We start from the raw sequence: 16,677 nt of genomic DNA, 5'->3' as shown, positions 1-16,677 counted from the left end.
TAATGGTCTGGGGATTGCAGGCACAAAGATACGTGCTTTTCACCCAGAGCCTATAAATAATCTAATGTGGCAGCTGGTACACAATAGGCGCCCAATAAATGGAGATTCTCCCTGTGAGTCTTCCCACTTCTTGTCAATGAGTCAGTGGAGGTGGTCAGATTGGTTTCTAGACAGAGGGGCTGGGGAGCTCTGTGGCCTAGGACCACAGCAAGAAGCACTGTGTTACAGAGATTGGGGCAACATGGAACCATTACAGAATTAGACACCTAAATTGGTACCAGGCCCCCCAAAATAAGATGTCTCCAAGTTATTTTCTAAATTATCCACTAACTTTGTGTGAGTCAACAGGCGGCTATTGACTTTTGTTTTAGCTACCATCAAGACTTATTGATCTAAGAGATAAATATCGACCAAACTGAGACTGAGGTCAATGCTGGCCTCCTGGGAAAATAAATCTTGATATTCACCAAAACCTGCAGATGCTAGGTCTGATATTTTTGACTCTAAACTAATGGTCAGATAGAGGCCCAGCTGAGGTCAGCTCTTGTCTTTATTATGAATTGTTATAGGTGTAAACTAGTTTCCAAATTGACCTTGTTTCTGGAAAATTTGGTATAAAAACTTCCAACTTCTTCATATTTTAAATGATCAAGGGAAAACCTGTTATTTAACGAACTATTATTGAGAATACTTCCATAAAATAAAGAATCCTTCTGAAATGCATATAACCGCCCCAATCAATTATCTGTGAAAATTGAGAATTTCCTATGATAAGTCCCCACCCAGAGAAGCACATCAGTTCAAACACACAAGTCAAAAACAAAAAACTTGTAGTCAGGACCAGAGCTATATTTGAAACCTCTATTGAATCTGATATTTTTATAAGTTGCAAAAAATTGCTTAAGATAGCATTTTGCACCCAAGAGGTACACAAAGGATTTTCATGTTTAATGGATAAATGAGAGGTGGGTCCACCCAGGCTATGCACTGGGGAAAGTTGTTTCCTGAAGACTGATGACATTACACCTTATGGGTATGGATCATGTTTCTTAAACTGAGTGTTGTTTGTTCTCACATGCAAAGCTTGTAGGGGGCAATGGAAAAATCTAATTGTGAGAATTAAATATGATCACATGCCAAAAGCACTTTTTTGATCTATCCCTGGGACAGATCAATGAAACTTCAATATACAGTTGTTTCTGTTATTAGCAGGGGTAAGGGACTGGATTAGAAACAATAAGTCCTGAGCAACTTAGAGAGAACATAAGGTGGGGAAATTAAGTGTAGTCACTCTGTAGTCACTCTTGAGGTAGTTGTTAAATATCAGAATTAGAAAGAAAAGATCTAAAAGAGCTACGTAAACAAACACACACACCCAGATGTGCAGTGCTGCACACAGTCTAGAGGACAGTGAACTTAGCCTGTCTATCTGCAGGAGACTGAATGTCAGAGGTGAGAACCGGGATGCTCCAAGGCCAAGGGAAATTGATTGTTTTAGCCTTTATGCTCCACAGTTTCCAAAAGCCCACTGAGTGCCAATGGTCAATAAGCCAAAAGGCTTGCTGCTGCATTTAAGAACCATACGGTACAGTCAACAGAGTAGAATTGATGAGGATTTTTTCATAACACGAACCAAATGGAACCCACTATATGAAAAGTCTACTAGAACCCACAGTTCACTGCAGGCAAAAGAAGACTCTCTTTAAAAAGCAGGTGAAGCACAGAACAGCAAGGACAGGAGCAAGGCTGAGCCACACAGGCATTCAGGATCACGCATAGAGAGCAGCCAGGCCCAGATTCCGCACTGAGGCAAAGCTTCCAATGTGCTGGTGAAAACCTTAGACTTCAGATTAAGCCCTGACTGCAACCCACAGCCGTGTGACCTTGGATAAGTCACCCATCTCTCACTTTACTGACTCTCAGAGGCTCATGCACCCCACTATGGATGTAATATTACAGAACCTACTCAGCAGGGCTGGTGTGCAGAATCATAAACAAATATCAATTGCTCTAAACACATTTCTAAACATGAAGAATACAGCAGGAACCAGAGTAGGCAAGCTCCCTGCCTTCCTGGATCTTGTAGCCTGGTAGAAGAGATGGATGATTTATAGATATAAACACAAAATATGTCAAGGTGGGTGGTGTTTTATTTAGGCTATCAGGACAGCTCCTTCATTACATGATGTTTGATCAGAGATCACAGGGGGTGAGGAATAAGCCATGGGCAGATCCTGGGGAGGACGTTCCAGGAAAAGGGGAGAGTGGGTACATGGGCCCTGACACAGGAGCATGTTTGGTATATTTAAGGATTAGCAAGGAGGCCAGTGTGGCTGAAGGGAAACAAGAGAGAGGGATGGTAGTAAAAATTACGTCAAAGAAGCAGTGGGGGCTAGATCATTCTGGGATGCACTGTCCAATGTGGTAGCCACTAGTCAAATGTGTTTACTAAGCACTGGAACTGTGCCTGTGAATTAAGATGTGCAGTAAGTGTCAAATAGACACTGGATTCTGAAGACTTAGCACAATAAAAATAATAGAAAATATGTAATTAGTAATTGCTATATTGATTACATGACTAAATGATAATATTTTTGATATGTTAAGTTAAATAAACTGTATCATTAAAATCTGTTTCATCTGTTACTTTTCACTCCTTTAATGTGGCTACTAGAAAGCTTAAATTACCTATGTGGCTCGAATAATATGGGGAATTATAGGTGACAGTCATGAGTTTGGCATTTATGTTCAGCAATACAGGAAGTTCAGAGAAATGCATTATGAAGTGCTTATCCTACTTCTCTGCACCTAGTGGAAAAAGTTTATGAATCTAGAATTCCATTCACAGACAAATTGCTCAAATGGAAAGGCAAGTAAAGGTCATGAAGGGAAAGACACTGGACTCAAAAAAAGAGGAATAAATAAGTTCATATAATTGTTTAGAATATGGTGATGAAATTAGCAAATAATGATTGTTGAAATAGAAGGCATAAGGTAAAATAAAAAAGAGTCTGACAAACAGATAAAATTGGATCCATTTCTAAACTCCAAATGGATCAGAGAAATACAGGCAAAAAAGAAACTGCACAAGTACTTCATTTTAACTATCTTGGTGGATGTGAACTGGCTTTATGCTTTTAAATCGCACTGTCATGATGCCTATGAGGTTACGGACTTTTTATGAGTTTACTGGCTATTTGTATATCTTCTTTTGTCAAGCGCACATTTAAACCTTCTGCCCATTTTTTGGTAGTGCTGTCTTTTTATTTCTTATTGATTGGTAGGTGTTCATGTGTTCTAGATAAGAAACCTTTGTCAGGTCAGCCAGGTGCAGTGGCTCATGCCTGCAAACCCAACACTTTTGGAGGCCGAGGTGGGAGGAACACTTGAGGCCATGAGTTTGAAACCAGCCTGGACAGCATGGTGAAACCCTAACTATACTAAAAATACAAAAACTAGCCTAGCATAGTGGCATGCACCTGCAATCCCAGCTACTTGAGAGGCTGAGGCACAAGAATCACTTGAACCCAGGAGGTGGAGGCCACAGTGAGCCGAGGTGGCACCACTGCACTCCAGCTTGGGTGACAGAACAAGAAAGAAGAAAGAAAAGAAAAGAAAAGAAAATTAATGACAAGAAAAGAAGGAAGGAAGGAGAGAGAGGGAGAAAGAGAGAAAGAAAGAAAGAGAGAGGGAGGGAGGGAGGGAGGGAGGGAGGAAGGAAGGAAGGAAGGAAGGAAGGAAGGAAGGAAGGAAGGAAGGAAGGAAGGAAGGAAGGAAGGAAGGAAGGAAAATTAGAGAAAAGAAAAGAAAGGAGGGAGAGAGGGAGGGAAACCTTTGGCAGATATATGCATAGAGATATGTTCTCCCAATCTGCAGCTTGCCTTTTCATTGTTTTAGCGGTATCATTAATCAGAACAGAAGTTCTAAATGTTAATATATCCCAGATTTCTTTATCCATTCCTTTATGGTTGGTGCTTTATGTGTCTTGTTTAAAAACATCTTTGTTTACTCTGAAATTAGGAAGAAATGCTATCTTCAGGAAGCCTTACTTTGTTTGTACCTTTCATACTTATGTGTATGATCCATCTCCTGTTAACTTTTGTGTGTGGTGTAGAGTAGGGGCTATAGATCTTTTTTTCGTATGGATATCCAACAAACACGTCACCATACATTGAAAAGATAATATCTTTTTCACTGCACTGCAGTGTCACTGTTGTCATAAATCAAATGACAATCCTATGCAGTTGTGTTTGGAGCTCTTTATTCTGTTCCTTTGTCTACTTGTCTGCCCTTGTGTTAATACCCCATTGTATTACTAACACTTGCTTTAATGTAGATCTCGAGAATTGGCATATAAATCCTCCACCTTGCACTCCCCTCTCAAGATTGTCTCGGCCCTTTGCAGTACATACACACTTTAGCATAGCTTTGACAGTCTCTCTCTCTCTCTCATGCACACACACACAACTAACTGCTGAACAATATTAACAACAAAATAAATAATAATGTAGTTAAAAACTAAAAAATAAATATCCACGCATCCATACTGATATCAAGGAATTACTGAATAATAAACAAATGAGAAAAGGGGGCCACTCTTCCTTATAGAAGAATTCCAAATAATACATCTAGAAAGATTAAGGGAAATAGAAAATCACCCTTAGCGCACCATAGTAAAATCTGCTGCAAGCAAAATCCACTGATGAATGCAAAATTAGTGGACAAAAGTTCAAGGAAAAACAAGATATTTGCAAGCCTTAACATATCTCCCCTAAGATTCTTATGAATTACTGTGGTGGATTTAACATATCCACAAATTCATGACACGTCTCCCTTAAGGTGGAGCTTAACTCTCCTCACCTTGAATGTGAACTGGACTCAGGGACTGGCCTCTAACAAATAGAGTCTGGAAAGGAGAAAATAGTAACTTCATAGTAAAGAAACCTGGCAGACACCACCTTAACCAAGTGATTGAGATGGGGATCACCATTAGCAAGATATATTGATGTCATGCACCCTGACACCATGCAATGAGAAGGGAGCTCCACCTCTGTGCTGTTTGTCCCCAAAATCCGTAACCCCATGATATAGTTTGGCTCTGTGTCCTCACCCAAATCTTATCTCGAATTGTAAACCCCACGTGTCAAGGGACGGAAGTGATTGGGTTAGGGGGTGGTTTCCTCCCTGCTGTTCTCAAGTGAGTGAATTATCATGAAATGTGATGGTTTTATAAATGGTAGTTTTTCCTGTGCTCACACACACCCTCTCTTATCTGCCTCCATGTAAGATGTGCCTGCTTCCCCTTCCACTATGACTGTAAGCTTCCTGAGGACTCCCCAGCCATGAGGAACTGTGAGTCAATGAAACCTTTTTATAAACCTGTTTACAAATTACCCAGTCTTAGGTAGTATCTTTATAGCAGTGTGAGAACTGACTAATACACCCCATTTCTGATGCTCAGAAAACCTCAGAGAGTACCAAATTGAGAGACATTCTAAAAAATCACTGGCCACTACTCTTCAAAAGTGTCAAGGCCATGAAAGAAAAAGACAGCCTGCAGAGCTGTCTTGGATTGTTGGAAAGCAAGGAGATGTAACAACTAAATGCAATGTGAGATCCTGGATTTGGATCCTACACCGGAAAAGGAACATTAGCAGGTGGACCAAAATCTGGTTAAGTCCGAAGTGTAGTTAATAGCAATGAACCAATGTTAATTTCTTAGTTTGATACATGTGCCATGGCTATGTAAGAAGCCAACACTAAGAGAAGGTGGATGAAGGCACATGGGACCTCTCTGTGCTAGCTTTATAACTTTTCCATAAATCTAAAATTGTTCAAAATCAAAAGCTAAGGCATATTTTATGGAAAACATGTGCAGCAGTCTCTTTGGAGTAATTATCAGGTAAATGTGTGCAAGCAGGTCCACTTTCTATTTTATACATTTCTGAATATGGCTTTTCTCCCTTTTGAAACAGAGCATTTATAATAGAAAATATTTGGATTTTTAAAGAGTTACTCTGGGAACTAAGTATGGAGAAAGGCTGACTCAAAAGCTGACACCCGAGAAGAGAGAATGCTTTTGTTTGGGGACAAAAGTTTCTAAAACTTTCTGCATGTTTTCAGTTAATAAAGGCACCGTTTTGGAATCTGAATTGTGTCTGAGGCTTACACAAGGAATACAGAAGATGGTTACTTACCAGGGTGACTTTTCTCTGTGGTTTCAGCAACTTCGGTTTATGGAACGTGGGGGCTATCGGAGCTGTGGAAGTAGGTCAAGGGTTTAGCTTGCGGTTCCTCCCAGAATACTTAGTGGCCACACATCATGAGCATCAGGGACATATTCTGAGAGGTCTCAGACCCCTTCCTGGTCCCATGGAAGAACTTTCAGATCTAGGTGTCAGCAGGTTCCCCTCAGTGGGGGTGATCCTCCCCTAGTCTTTGAACATGTCGTCATCTCACTCAGCCAGGTTAACAAAAGAAGTCTGGATAAAACTCTGCCAGCCACATGGATGTCAGGTGTGCAGGTGAGAACCAGATGCACCCAGTGAAGCCTGAAGCCGGGACCTTCCCTGGGAGACTCCGTCCTAGCCACACACTAGCGCTGATCACAGTGACTCTTGATCCTCATAGCAGCCCTGTGAGGTCATCAGGGAGGGTCTTATTGTCCCCACTTGACAGAAAAAGAAAGTGAGGCCCTTCCCACTGTGTCAAGTCACTAGTCTTGAACCATTTAGGATTTGAACTTGGCATTGAAAGTAAGGCTCTACCACTTACCTAAGTCTCACTTTCAACTTTTGTAAGGGTGGATAATAGCTACTGTGGAATGAATTACATCAAGTGGTATGATGCCTGGCCCAGGCAGGCATTCTCTACTCCCTTCCCTCCCAGGTCCATGCTTTTCATTCCCCTGCAGTACGACCACACCCTCCAGCCCTCTTTCCACTCCATGTGTGCTCAGCCTCACCACCACTGGCCTCCCCACAGAGCTTGATGTGTCCCTAGGGGACAGCCTGCAAAGTCACAGTTGAGGGATAGAATTGTTCATTTGGGCAACCCTTGTATTCCCCCAACTATATTTCAAATTTGGTGAGGTATAAATATCTCCTAAATTGACCAGTTATTTTAGGAACTATCTATAATCAGTCTTGGTTCTCCTAATACTCTTGCAGTTCTTTCTTCCAGAAACACCTATCTTCCTCACTTACATTGCTCTAAATCATAACTGGAATCACAGGATAGCCCTCATTTTATACCCAGGGCAAATGTGAAATAAATTGCACACCTGGTTGATATCTTTAAAAATTCAGAGAGCCTTTCTTCCCTTGAGTGAACCAAGAAGACTTCCTCATCCCACCCCACCACCCCACCTCATGTGTGGTACATGTTAATAGTTCAAAGTGAAACACAATCTGGAATCATCTGTGGATGTTGATCTTCCCCCTGCTAAAGCTATGCTAGGCCCTTGCTTCCTCCTCCACCTCCACCCCCAACCCAAGTACTGGGTTAAGGGCTGAGGTGGTTGAGCACCAGTTATGCCCAGAATCTAGGTGGGGGTCCAGACTATACAATCATTAAATGTCATGTTATATTCCCCATCTGCCTATGCTCCCTGTCATAATCCAACATGGAAGCCCAGACCCACATGGATCAATAATGATAGTTTCCAGGTAAAAAACTGCAGGCCAGCTCCTTACCTTTGGCAGGGACTGCAGGAGGAATGTCAGGCTTCTCCTTCTGCCTTTTGCCCTTCTTGGGCTGTAGTGGGGCCAAGCTGGTCACGCTAGTGACAGTCTCCCCTGAGCTGTAGAAGAAAAAGTTTCCAGTGAAACCAAAGGCAGATTTGTTGCAAAAGAGAAAGGGAAAAAAACCCCACAATAGCTTCCAATAGTTTCTGAGTGCTCCCTGTGTACCTGTGTAAGGTAAGGTTATCATATGGGTAGACTAGAAGCATTCTGTGCTCATCTCCAGGGAGGTCTGGAAGTCTGGCACTGATCTTTGGCCAAGATAACAAGGATGAGTTGAGCCAGTTGGTGATTTATAATGAATGTGCTGTTTACAGTTCCAAATTCCTTGGAGGGACCCAGGGCTAGCTTGTGTACATTGCCTAGGGATGCATGGGTTGAAGGCTGACACCTGGTTTAACTGATTACATAGGTTGGCTTGGTTCCATCACCAGTGGGGTATTATTTATGCCACTAGAAGCTTCTGCTTGAGCTCCCTAAAACCAAAGTTCCTTGCACACATCTCTGTGGTTCATAATCCAAAGGCAAACATCTCCCCAGCAACTGAGAAAGTGTTCTGGGGAACTGCACCTGGACGTGTCTGGGGTCCCCTGCGACTGCCGGAGCTTTCTTCTCCTGCTGCACCTTTACCTTTAGGACAGGTGAAGGGAGCTCACCTTGAGGAGTGCTGGGAGTGTTTCCAACTACCTTGACCCTGTGTGATTACTGCAGTATCAGCTTCTTAATATGTGTTAGCCATAACCCAAAGGAACGGGAAGATAAGCCTTTTACATTACAGGTAAGGAGGACAAGGCTTAAATAGGCTACATGATTGCTCTAAGTGACACTGTTAGTAAGCAGCAAATAGGAAAGCTGCAAACATACAATGCTCCGATATGAAACTTGTTCTCGGTGCTACTCATGGGCTGGAGTTCACAAACTTTCTTGAATGACCATTCATCTTCTTTCAAATGCTTCCTATTCACTCTAGTAATCCAGAGGGAAGTACCTTTTATAATCTCTTATCCTCAGGTACATGTCCCAGCTAGGTAAGTCCAGGTCTCAAGACAGGCTATCTCCCTAATACAAACAGAATTTCTAGAAATCCATAAAAATATGACCCAATCAACAAAATAAAAGAAGGGGGGAAACAGGCAGTTTTTACACATAAGGAAAGACTCATGTACACAGGAAAACATGCTAAAGCTCCCTCAGGAGAGAGGAATTCCAGTAAAAATACATTGACTTCTTCCCCCCCCCCCCCAAATCAAAATGCCTGCAGTCAAATGTGAGGCAAAGCAGTCTTGGTAAGGGTGCAGGGAATCTGGCACTCAAAAATATCGCTGGCAGCAGTGTGACCCTTCCCGATGGAGAACGATTTCGTAACATCTATCAAAATTACAGGCGCTTAGACTCTGACCTGGCAATTTCATTTCCAGGAATTCATTCTATGGATATCCTTGCACATGTAGGAAATGTTGGGTGCATAAGATCAGTCATTACAGCACTGTTTATAATAGCAATGGATTAGAAACAGCCTATCTTCCATCAGCAGGGGACTAGTTGAGTAGATTATGGTGAATCCGTGCATGGGGTCATCTGTATAAAGACGAAGAAGCTACATGTGTCCTGATAAGGAAAGATGCATTGTTCAGTGGAAAAGCTAGGTGTTGGACAAGGTATAAAATGTGCCACTTCTACATAAAAATAAGGGGAAATAAGAATATATATTAGTATTTGCTTACACAAGCTTAAAGAAGCTCCAGAAATATTCACAAGAACTTAAAAATAGTGGTTCCCTAGAATGGGGGTGCTAAGGAACTAAACAGATGTGAGACAGGACAAGGAGAATCATTACTGGATATGTTTATAATTAAATGCAAATAAATATACACACGGGTAATAAGAGATAGGCTATTCTAATAATAGTCCTAGATATTTAAAAATAAATAAAAATTGAATCATACGTTGTGGGAAAAATTCCAAGAATACAATTCCCACTGAGATTCCCCAAAGATGCCTTATTTTTATTGGGAACGGAGATTCTAACTGGTCATAGTTTTAGAGTATAGGGTCAATTGTGTAAATGCACAAATAGCCAAAAAGAATGTGAATTTACAAAACTTTGACCAACGAAAGCAAACAAGGGATCCGAAATTCTCAGAACTGTTTACATATACAACCACATGTTCAGCTTCATTCTGTAGTTTTATAAACTCTTGAAATGCCTATTTTCTTATTTCCAATATAAAATAATGCGTGCTCATGTTTAAAAGGGGTAATTACAGGCATGGAAACCAAAGAAAATAAGACTGTCATAACCAAAACACAACCTTCATAAATATTTTCACTCTTTTTCCTCTTCCTTGCTTTTGCTTTTAAATAAGTTTTCATTCACAGAAACATTGAGTGGAAGATAGATTTCCCATATAGCCCTACCCCCACACATGCACAGCCTCTCCCATGATCAACATCCTGTACTACAGTAGTGCATTTGCTACAACTAAGGAATCTACATTAGACATCAGTATCCCTCAAAAGTCCACAGGTCACCTTAGGGTTCACTCTTGATGTACAGCATATTCTATGGGTTTGGACAAATTTATACTGGCATGAACCCAGCGTCATAGCATCATACAGAGTAGTTTCGCTCCCTAAGTATCCTCTGTGCTCTGCCTACTCATCCCTCCCACCACCCTCACCCTTGGCAACCAGCCATCTTTCAATGTCTCCACAGTTTTGTCTTTTCCAGGATATCATAGAATTGGAATGATACACTATACAGCCTTTTCAGATTGACCTCTTTCACTTAGCAATATGCAATTACCCTTCCTCCATGTCTTCTCATGGACTGACAGCTCATTTTCTTTCTTTCTTTTTTTTTTTTTTTTTGGTGATAGTTTCTCTCTGTCACCCAGGCTGGAGTGCAATGGCATGATCTCAGCTCACTGCAACCTCCGCCTCCCAGGTTCAAGCAATTCTCCTGCCTTAGCCTCCCAAGTACCTGGGATTACAGGTGCCTGCCACCACATCCAGCTAATTTTCGTATTTTTAGTAGAGATGGGGTTTCACCATGTTGGTCAGGCTAGTCTCGAACTCCTGACCTCAGGTGATCCACCCGCCTTGGCCTCCCAAAGTGCTGGGATTACAGGCATGAGCCACTGCTCCCAGCCTGACAGCTCATTTCTTTTGGGCGCTGAGTAATATTCTGTCATCTGGATGTACCACAGTTTATGCATTCACCTGCTGAAAGGCGTCTCAGCTGCTTCTAAGTTTTAGCAATTATTAATAAAGCTGCTATAAACACCCATGTGCAGTTTTTTTGTGTGTAGATACAAATTTTCAACCCTTCCTTGTTCATATATAGTGTTTTTAATCATATTATAATTTTGTATTTTTATTTTTACTTAATCTAAATTTTTCATATTGTTATAGTCTCATACTATTCCAGTGAGGAAATAAGCTGATGTTTACTTAGCCATTTCCCTAACATCTAAACATTTCATTTCTTTCTCAGTTTAATATAGAAATGACACTGCTAAAAATGTATTTGTGCATAATGGTTTTTTATTCTTAGACTTTCATTTTGGGGTTGAATTTCTAAAGCTGGAATTACTAGGTCATGGAAAAGGACTATTTTCAAGGCTATTTAATACTTACTGTCAAAATGATTTTTGACAAGTTAGTACTACACGACAGCTATGCCACTCAACAAATGAGAATACCTACGTCACCCTCTTTAACACAATTTGTCAATTTTTAAAAAATGACTCATTTAATGAAGAAAAAGCTGATCCCTTTTTGATTTGCATTTCTCTGATTTCTAGTGAGAATGAACACTTCCCATGTTTGTCTAAGGAGTCTTCTCATTTATGATGTAAGGATAGCTCCTTCTCTTGATTTAGATTTTTTGTTTGTTTGTTTGTTTGGATCTTGATTTAGGATTTTCTTGATTTCTACTCTTGATTTAGGATCTTGAGCTTTCCTTACAGGTTTGCAAGCAACTTTTACACCATTTGGACATATTTATTGAAAATAGTTTTCCCAATTCCCTTTGAATTCTGGCTTTTTGTTCAATGCACAGTTTTTAAATTTGTTTTTGCTAAAATCTTTTGACGTTTTCCTTTCTTCCTTTGCCTGAAAACTTGGGTAGTCTCCCCAACTGCACCTTGCACAGTGTAGAATCAAATAGTATTTCCACTTCCTATTCTCTTTTTGGAATTTTTTTTTTTTTTTTTTTTTTTTGAGATGGAGTCTCGCTCTGTCGCCCAGGCTGGAGTGCAGTGGTGCAATCTCGGCTCACTGCAAGCTCCGCCCCCCAGGTTCACGCCATTCTCCTGCCTCAGCCTCCCATGTAGTTGGGACTACAGGCGCCCGCCACCACACCCAGCTAATTTTTTTTTTTTTTTTTTTGTATTTTTAGTAGAGACGGGGTTTCACTGTGTTAACCAGGATGGTCTCGATCTCCTGACCTCGTGATTCGCCCGCCTTGGCCTCCCAAAGTGCTGGGATTACAGGCATGAGCCACCGCGCCTGGCTGGATTTATTTTTTTAACTCTTTAATATAAAATGTAAGTTTCCGGAACATCATTTTTATGTACTTGTAACATCATGTTCAAGGATTTCTTAAGCTGGAAAACACCTGCTTTGTCATCATAATTTTCCTTCGAAACAGTAAAACTGCACTAGATTTAATTTTATTTCATATTTTGACAATTTGATCTCATTTAGACAATGAATCACCACATTGACATAGGGTAGACACTCTCTCAGAATCTTGTTTCTCCCCTTGAGCCAGCAGAACTGGTTGGAATTTTTGGCTAAGAAAGTCCACCTTATGATTAACTTACAAGAAAAGTTATTTGACATCTCAGGTTGGAACAGGGCTATATTTTGTCTCTGACACAACAGAGCAAGCCTTGTCGGAGTGAGTCAAACCAAGAAAGACAGAAAACAGGCCCGCCTGGAAACTCCCTCTAAATTAGAGAGCTGTTTGATTAGAGAGAAGTGCTATTTGTGGGAGCTCGTTGTGGAGCAAGGCTATTTTTCTGTCTCCAACAGGGGCAGGCAGGACATCGCACGTGCAGAGGCCTTGCTGTAAGATGTACCGGGTTCTGGCCTGGCCACCTCCCAAAAGGAGCTTCTGTCCCACAAAGGCGTGGCAGTTCTGCTCTATGACACACAGCAGCTGGATTGAGTGAACAGGTGCTGTCAAGCCAAATACCCCATTCAGAAACCCTTAGTGCATGGAGCTAATGGAGCTGTGTTGGCTCCAGTCCGCCCAACATCCTTCCAGGCACCCTGAGCTCTTCTTGTTCCACACGTCTTTGAAAGGTGTCACTCAGCTGATTATTTTACTTCCAGAAACGTCCATTTGTTTCCTGTCTTCCTGCCTGTCTATCTCGGTTCTGACAAGAAAGATGCCTAACACAGATGGAGGGAGGGATCCATCAGTTCCTTTCCAAGCAGCTCTATGGCCTCCTTCCAAGATTTCACACAACATACTCGCCACCCCATAACCCCATGCCCGGAACATTATGTGCAGAATCTTGAAGGAGGGGAATTGATCTCCACAACCATGGTGCCAATTAGTTGTCATCTTTTAAAGGAAAATGAATAATAGTAACAACTGTAGGTACCCCTTCTCCCCAGGGTCAGCTGCCATTGATAAAGGCCAAGAACTCGTGCAAACAGGGCGAGTTCCCCAATGTCTTGCCTTAGGCTTTTTGAACTTGCTCCAGCAGCTTTCCCTGCCACAGAAACACACAAAGTCAATTGGTGCCATATGCCAAGAGCTGCTTAAAAGTTGCAGAACTTCACTTTCAAGATGGATGAATGGTGCCACCCACTCACAGGGACCCTTTGAAATGATTCTTTTCCATTAAGTGGGTGACATGTTCCAAGCACATAGAATTGTGTCTAGAGCATACTAAGTGCTTATAGGGAGTCACCTATCATGACCTTATCAGCATTATTATACATCATTATTACCACAGAAACTGCTTTCTGAGTCCTTGAATCGGAAGCAGGACAAGGCAGTATTCTCTACAACCTAAGTGAGTGCCGATGCACTGAGAAAGGACGCCAGATCCTTGTGAATCACAAAGCTGCGCTCTCTGCTGCATCTGCTCCATGATGTTTCTGCATGCATCCTCTGCACAGCATTAGAATAAATGCTGCTCCTTTGTGAGGTATTTGCCAAGCCATCTCCCTGTCCACAGTGCCCCCATGACCTTTACAATAAATGGTTTACGTCACCCAAGAAGCTCATCCTTAGAGCCACAAGAAGCTCCTGCAGCTGCGAGGGAAGCTCTTCCTTTGCATTTCCCTGCTGGCTTCATGAAGTCCACAGCAGAGACTTTGCCAGGCTGGCATTTTTGTTTGAGCTAACATTTTTGTACACTAGCTGGTGAGATCAGGAGATAATTTAGTGGTGCTCTACAGGGTCGCAGGTTTGTGTCCTAGTAATAATGGCAGGGAGAGGTGACTCCTCAGCATCTGCCCAGCCAGGGGTAAGGCTGTGTTTGAGTGGGAGACCCCACTCTCTGCTCAGCCTCAGTCCATGCTGGAGGCTGCTCCACTAATGGCCAGGTTGTGCTTGCTGGTTAGGAAGAGAGATGACTTATTCACAAAGGCCATGGGTGGATGGATGTGGGCTGACCCCTGCTGGCACCTGTTCCTGCTCAGGGGAGCCTGCCTGGCCTGGGTTCTTATCACCACCTGGACACAGCACTTCCCAGAGAAGGGCAGGGGCTGGAAGCCACCACCCTGATGACCCTTTGTCCCTCTGGCTAGAGTTGCCCTGAGATCTGCCCACTGTAGCATCACCAGTTAGGTGAGCCTGCAAGATTCCTTCCTGGACAAGACCATCTGAGCCAGCTTTTCTGTCACCTGGTATATTAGTTCATTTGTGTTGCTATAAAGGAATATCTGAAACTGGGTAATTTATCAAGAAAAGAGGTTTATATTGGCTCATGGTTCTGCAAGCTGTGCAGGAAGCATGGTGCTGGCATCTGCTTCTGGGCCTCTGGTGAGGGCCTCAGAAGCTTCCAATCATGGTGGAAGGCAAAGGAGGGGCCTGCTTATCACCCTGCGAGAGAGGGAGCAAGAGAAAGAGGAAGGAGGGGCCAGGCTCTTTTAAACAACTAGATCTTGTGTGAATTCATCAGGTGAGAGAACTCATTTATTACAAGGACAGACCAAGCCATTCATGAGGGATCCGCCCCCATGACCCAAACATCTCCCACCAACCCTACCTCCAACCTGGAAATTACATTTCCACATGAGATTTGAAGGGGACAAACATCCAAGCCGTAACCTGGATTCAGAAGGTTTGTAAATGACAGAGGGTTAGTCATTGGTCTAATCATTGGCAGTTTCATCCATGCTCTTAGTCTGGGGGAACCAATTGTGCCTTGCAGAGTTTTTCTGAGAATGAGAAATAATCTAGTAGAGCTGGGCTGCACCAGTCCATGACCACTGTTCTCTCATCGAATTCCTATGGAAACCCTTAGCGACAGTGACAACAGGCAAATCTGTGCCTGTCTGTGGAGGACGAAACATTCCCAGAAAGGCCAAGTGGCCCAAGGTCACAAAGCTGCCAAGTGGCACAACTTGACCTGACACTTAAGCTGTCAGAATCCAGGTGCATGTTCTTTATGCCAGGAACCAACCCCATCTCATAGGCCTGCCCTGCCCACTCCCACCCCTGCCTGGAGGACTGTGGAAGAAGGACACTGGGCCTGAGTGCTGGGGTGCAGTGGGGACATGACAAGGTAGTAATGACTGGGGGGCATGGGAGAGAGGTGGCCAGGCAGACCCCATCCCTGAGTCTATTGCCCCCATCCTTACCACCTTGCTTGCTCAGGTGAACGTGGGCAGAGGGAGGGCACAAGCATGCATGTGGGTTAAAATCCAAGCAAGCAACAATGAGAAATGGCTGGGGCACAGCAAAAGTCTGTTTAGAGTTCTGGTGTTCTTTGAGACTGAAGGTTCACTCAGGAGGAGAATGACCTGACTCTGACATGTGTCCCAGAAAAGCTCCTGAAAGAACTGATTAATCTGACCCTACAACTGATCACAGCAAAGCCTGTTCATTTTGGTGAGGTTTGCATTCACAAATAGATGCCTCTAATGAGAGGCCATTGGACCTCTAGAAGTCAGGGGTCTGCAATGTCTCTGCAGTCATCCTCAGCTTCCATAACTATACCTGCTGCTTCTCCTTCCATTGCCTTGACTTTCTGTCCCATTCATTGCTGCACTATACTTTCCCTCATTGGCAAGTACTTTATTGTCTCAACCCCATAAGCAGAGGTGAAGCAAAAGGCCAGAAGACATCCCGGTTGGGAACTGCCATTGTGGTGCCCCTTCAGTCCTCTCCACAACTTTCTTTAACTTGCCCCTGCAGGAAGGAAGGCATCTGGATCCATTGAAGAGGTGTTGCAGAATGGACTGCATCACAGCTCTGTGCAACTGGGGGGATTTCATTTTCACTCTGGGTTTCCAGGAATTTTGGAGCAATTTTATATCCTCCAGCTGAGCTGCTCTCAGGGCTGTCCTCCCTGGGAAGGGCACATTTAACCTCACAGATCCTTAAGACGTTTACTCAGGCCCTGCTCTCTGCTCTGCATCCTCAGAGCACTCTGCCCTGGGAAAGGAACAGTCTCCACTCCTGAAGGTCAGGGCCACCCCTCCAAGAGACTGCAATTTACAACTTCAGGGACAATAAACATTCAAGATGAGATTTATTTTCCTTCCGTTTGAACTTTTCTTAGCAAGTCATGGAATTCCCTTGAGTCTCCAGGTTCTGGCCCGGTCACTTGGCAAGGCCCCTCATTCAGTGACCGCAGCCTCAAAGTCAGCACATGGTCTCTTCTGGAGGCCCTTCCCCTCCCCTGCCTGAGACTTTCCAACCCAGGCTTCTTGTCCTGACCCTGTGCTTTTTGTCTGTTCCCCC

At 43.0% G+C, this 16,677-nt stretch overlaps 1 protein-coding gene across 1 annotated transcript in view; it reads right to left on the bottom strand.

The window, feature by feature from the left end:
* Window positions 1–16,677, bottom strand: part of VSTM4 (V-set and transmembrane domain containing 4) — a 101,441-nt gene that overhangs the window by 21,626 nt on the left and 63,138 nt on the right. Inside the window, 2 exon segments of the mRNA NM_001194390.2 lie at window positions 6,198–6,259; window positions 7,695–7,801. Of these exon segments, the coding sequence (NP_001181319.1) occupies window positions 6,198–6,259; window positions 7,695–7,801 (169 nt within the window).

Source organism: Macaca mulatta, chromosome 9 (genome assembly GCF_049350105.2).
Source record: "Macaca mulatta isolate MMU2019108-1 chromosome 9, T2T-MMU8v2.0, whole genome shotgun sequence".
Taxonomy (NCBI): domain Eukaryota; kingdom Metazoa; phylum Chordata; class Mammalia; order Primates; family Cercopithecidae; genus Macaca; species Macaca mulatta.
This window is presented reverse-complemented; position numbering and strand designations above follow the sequence as displayed.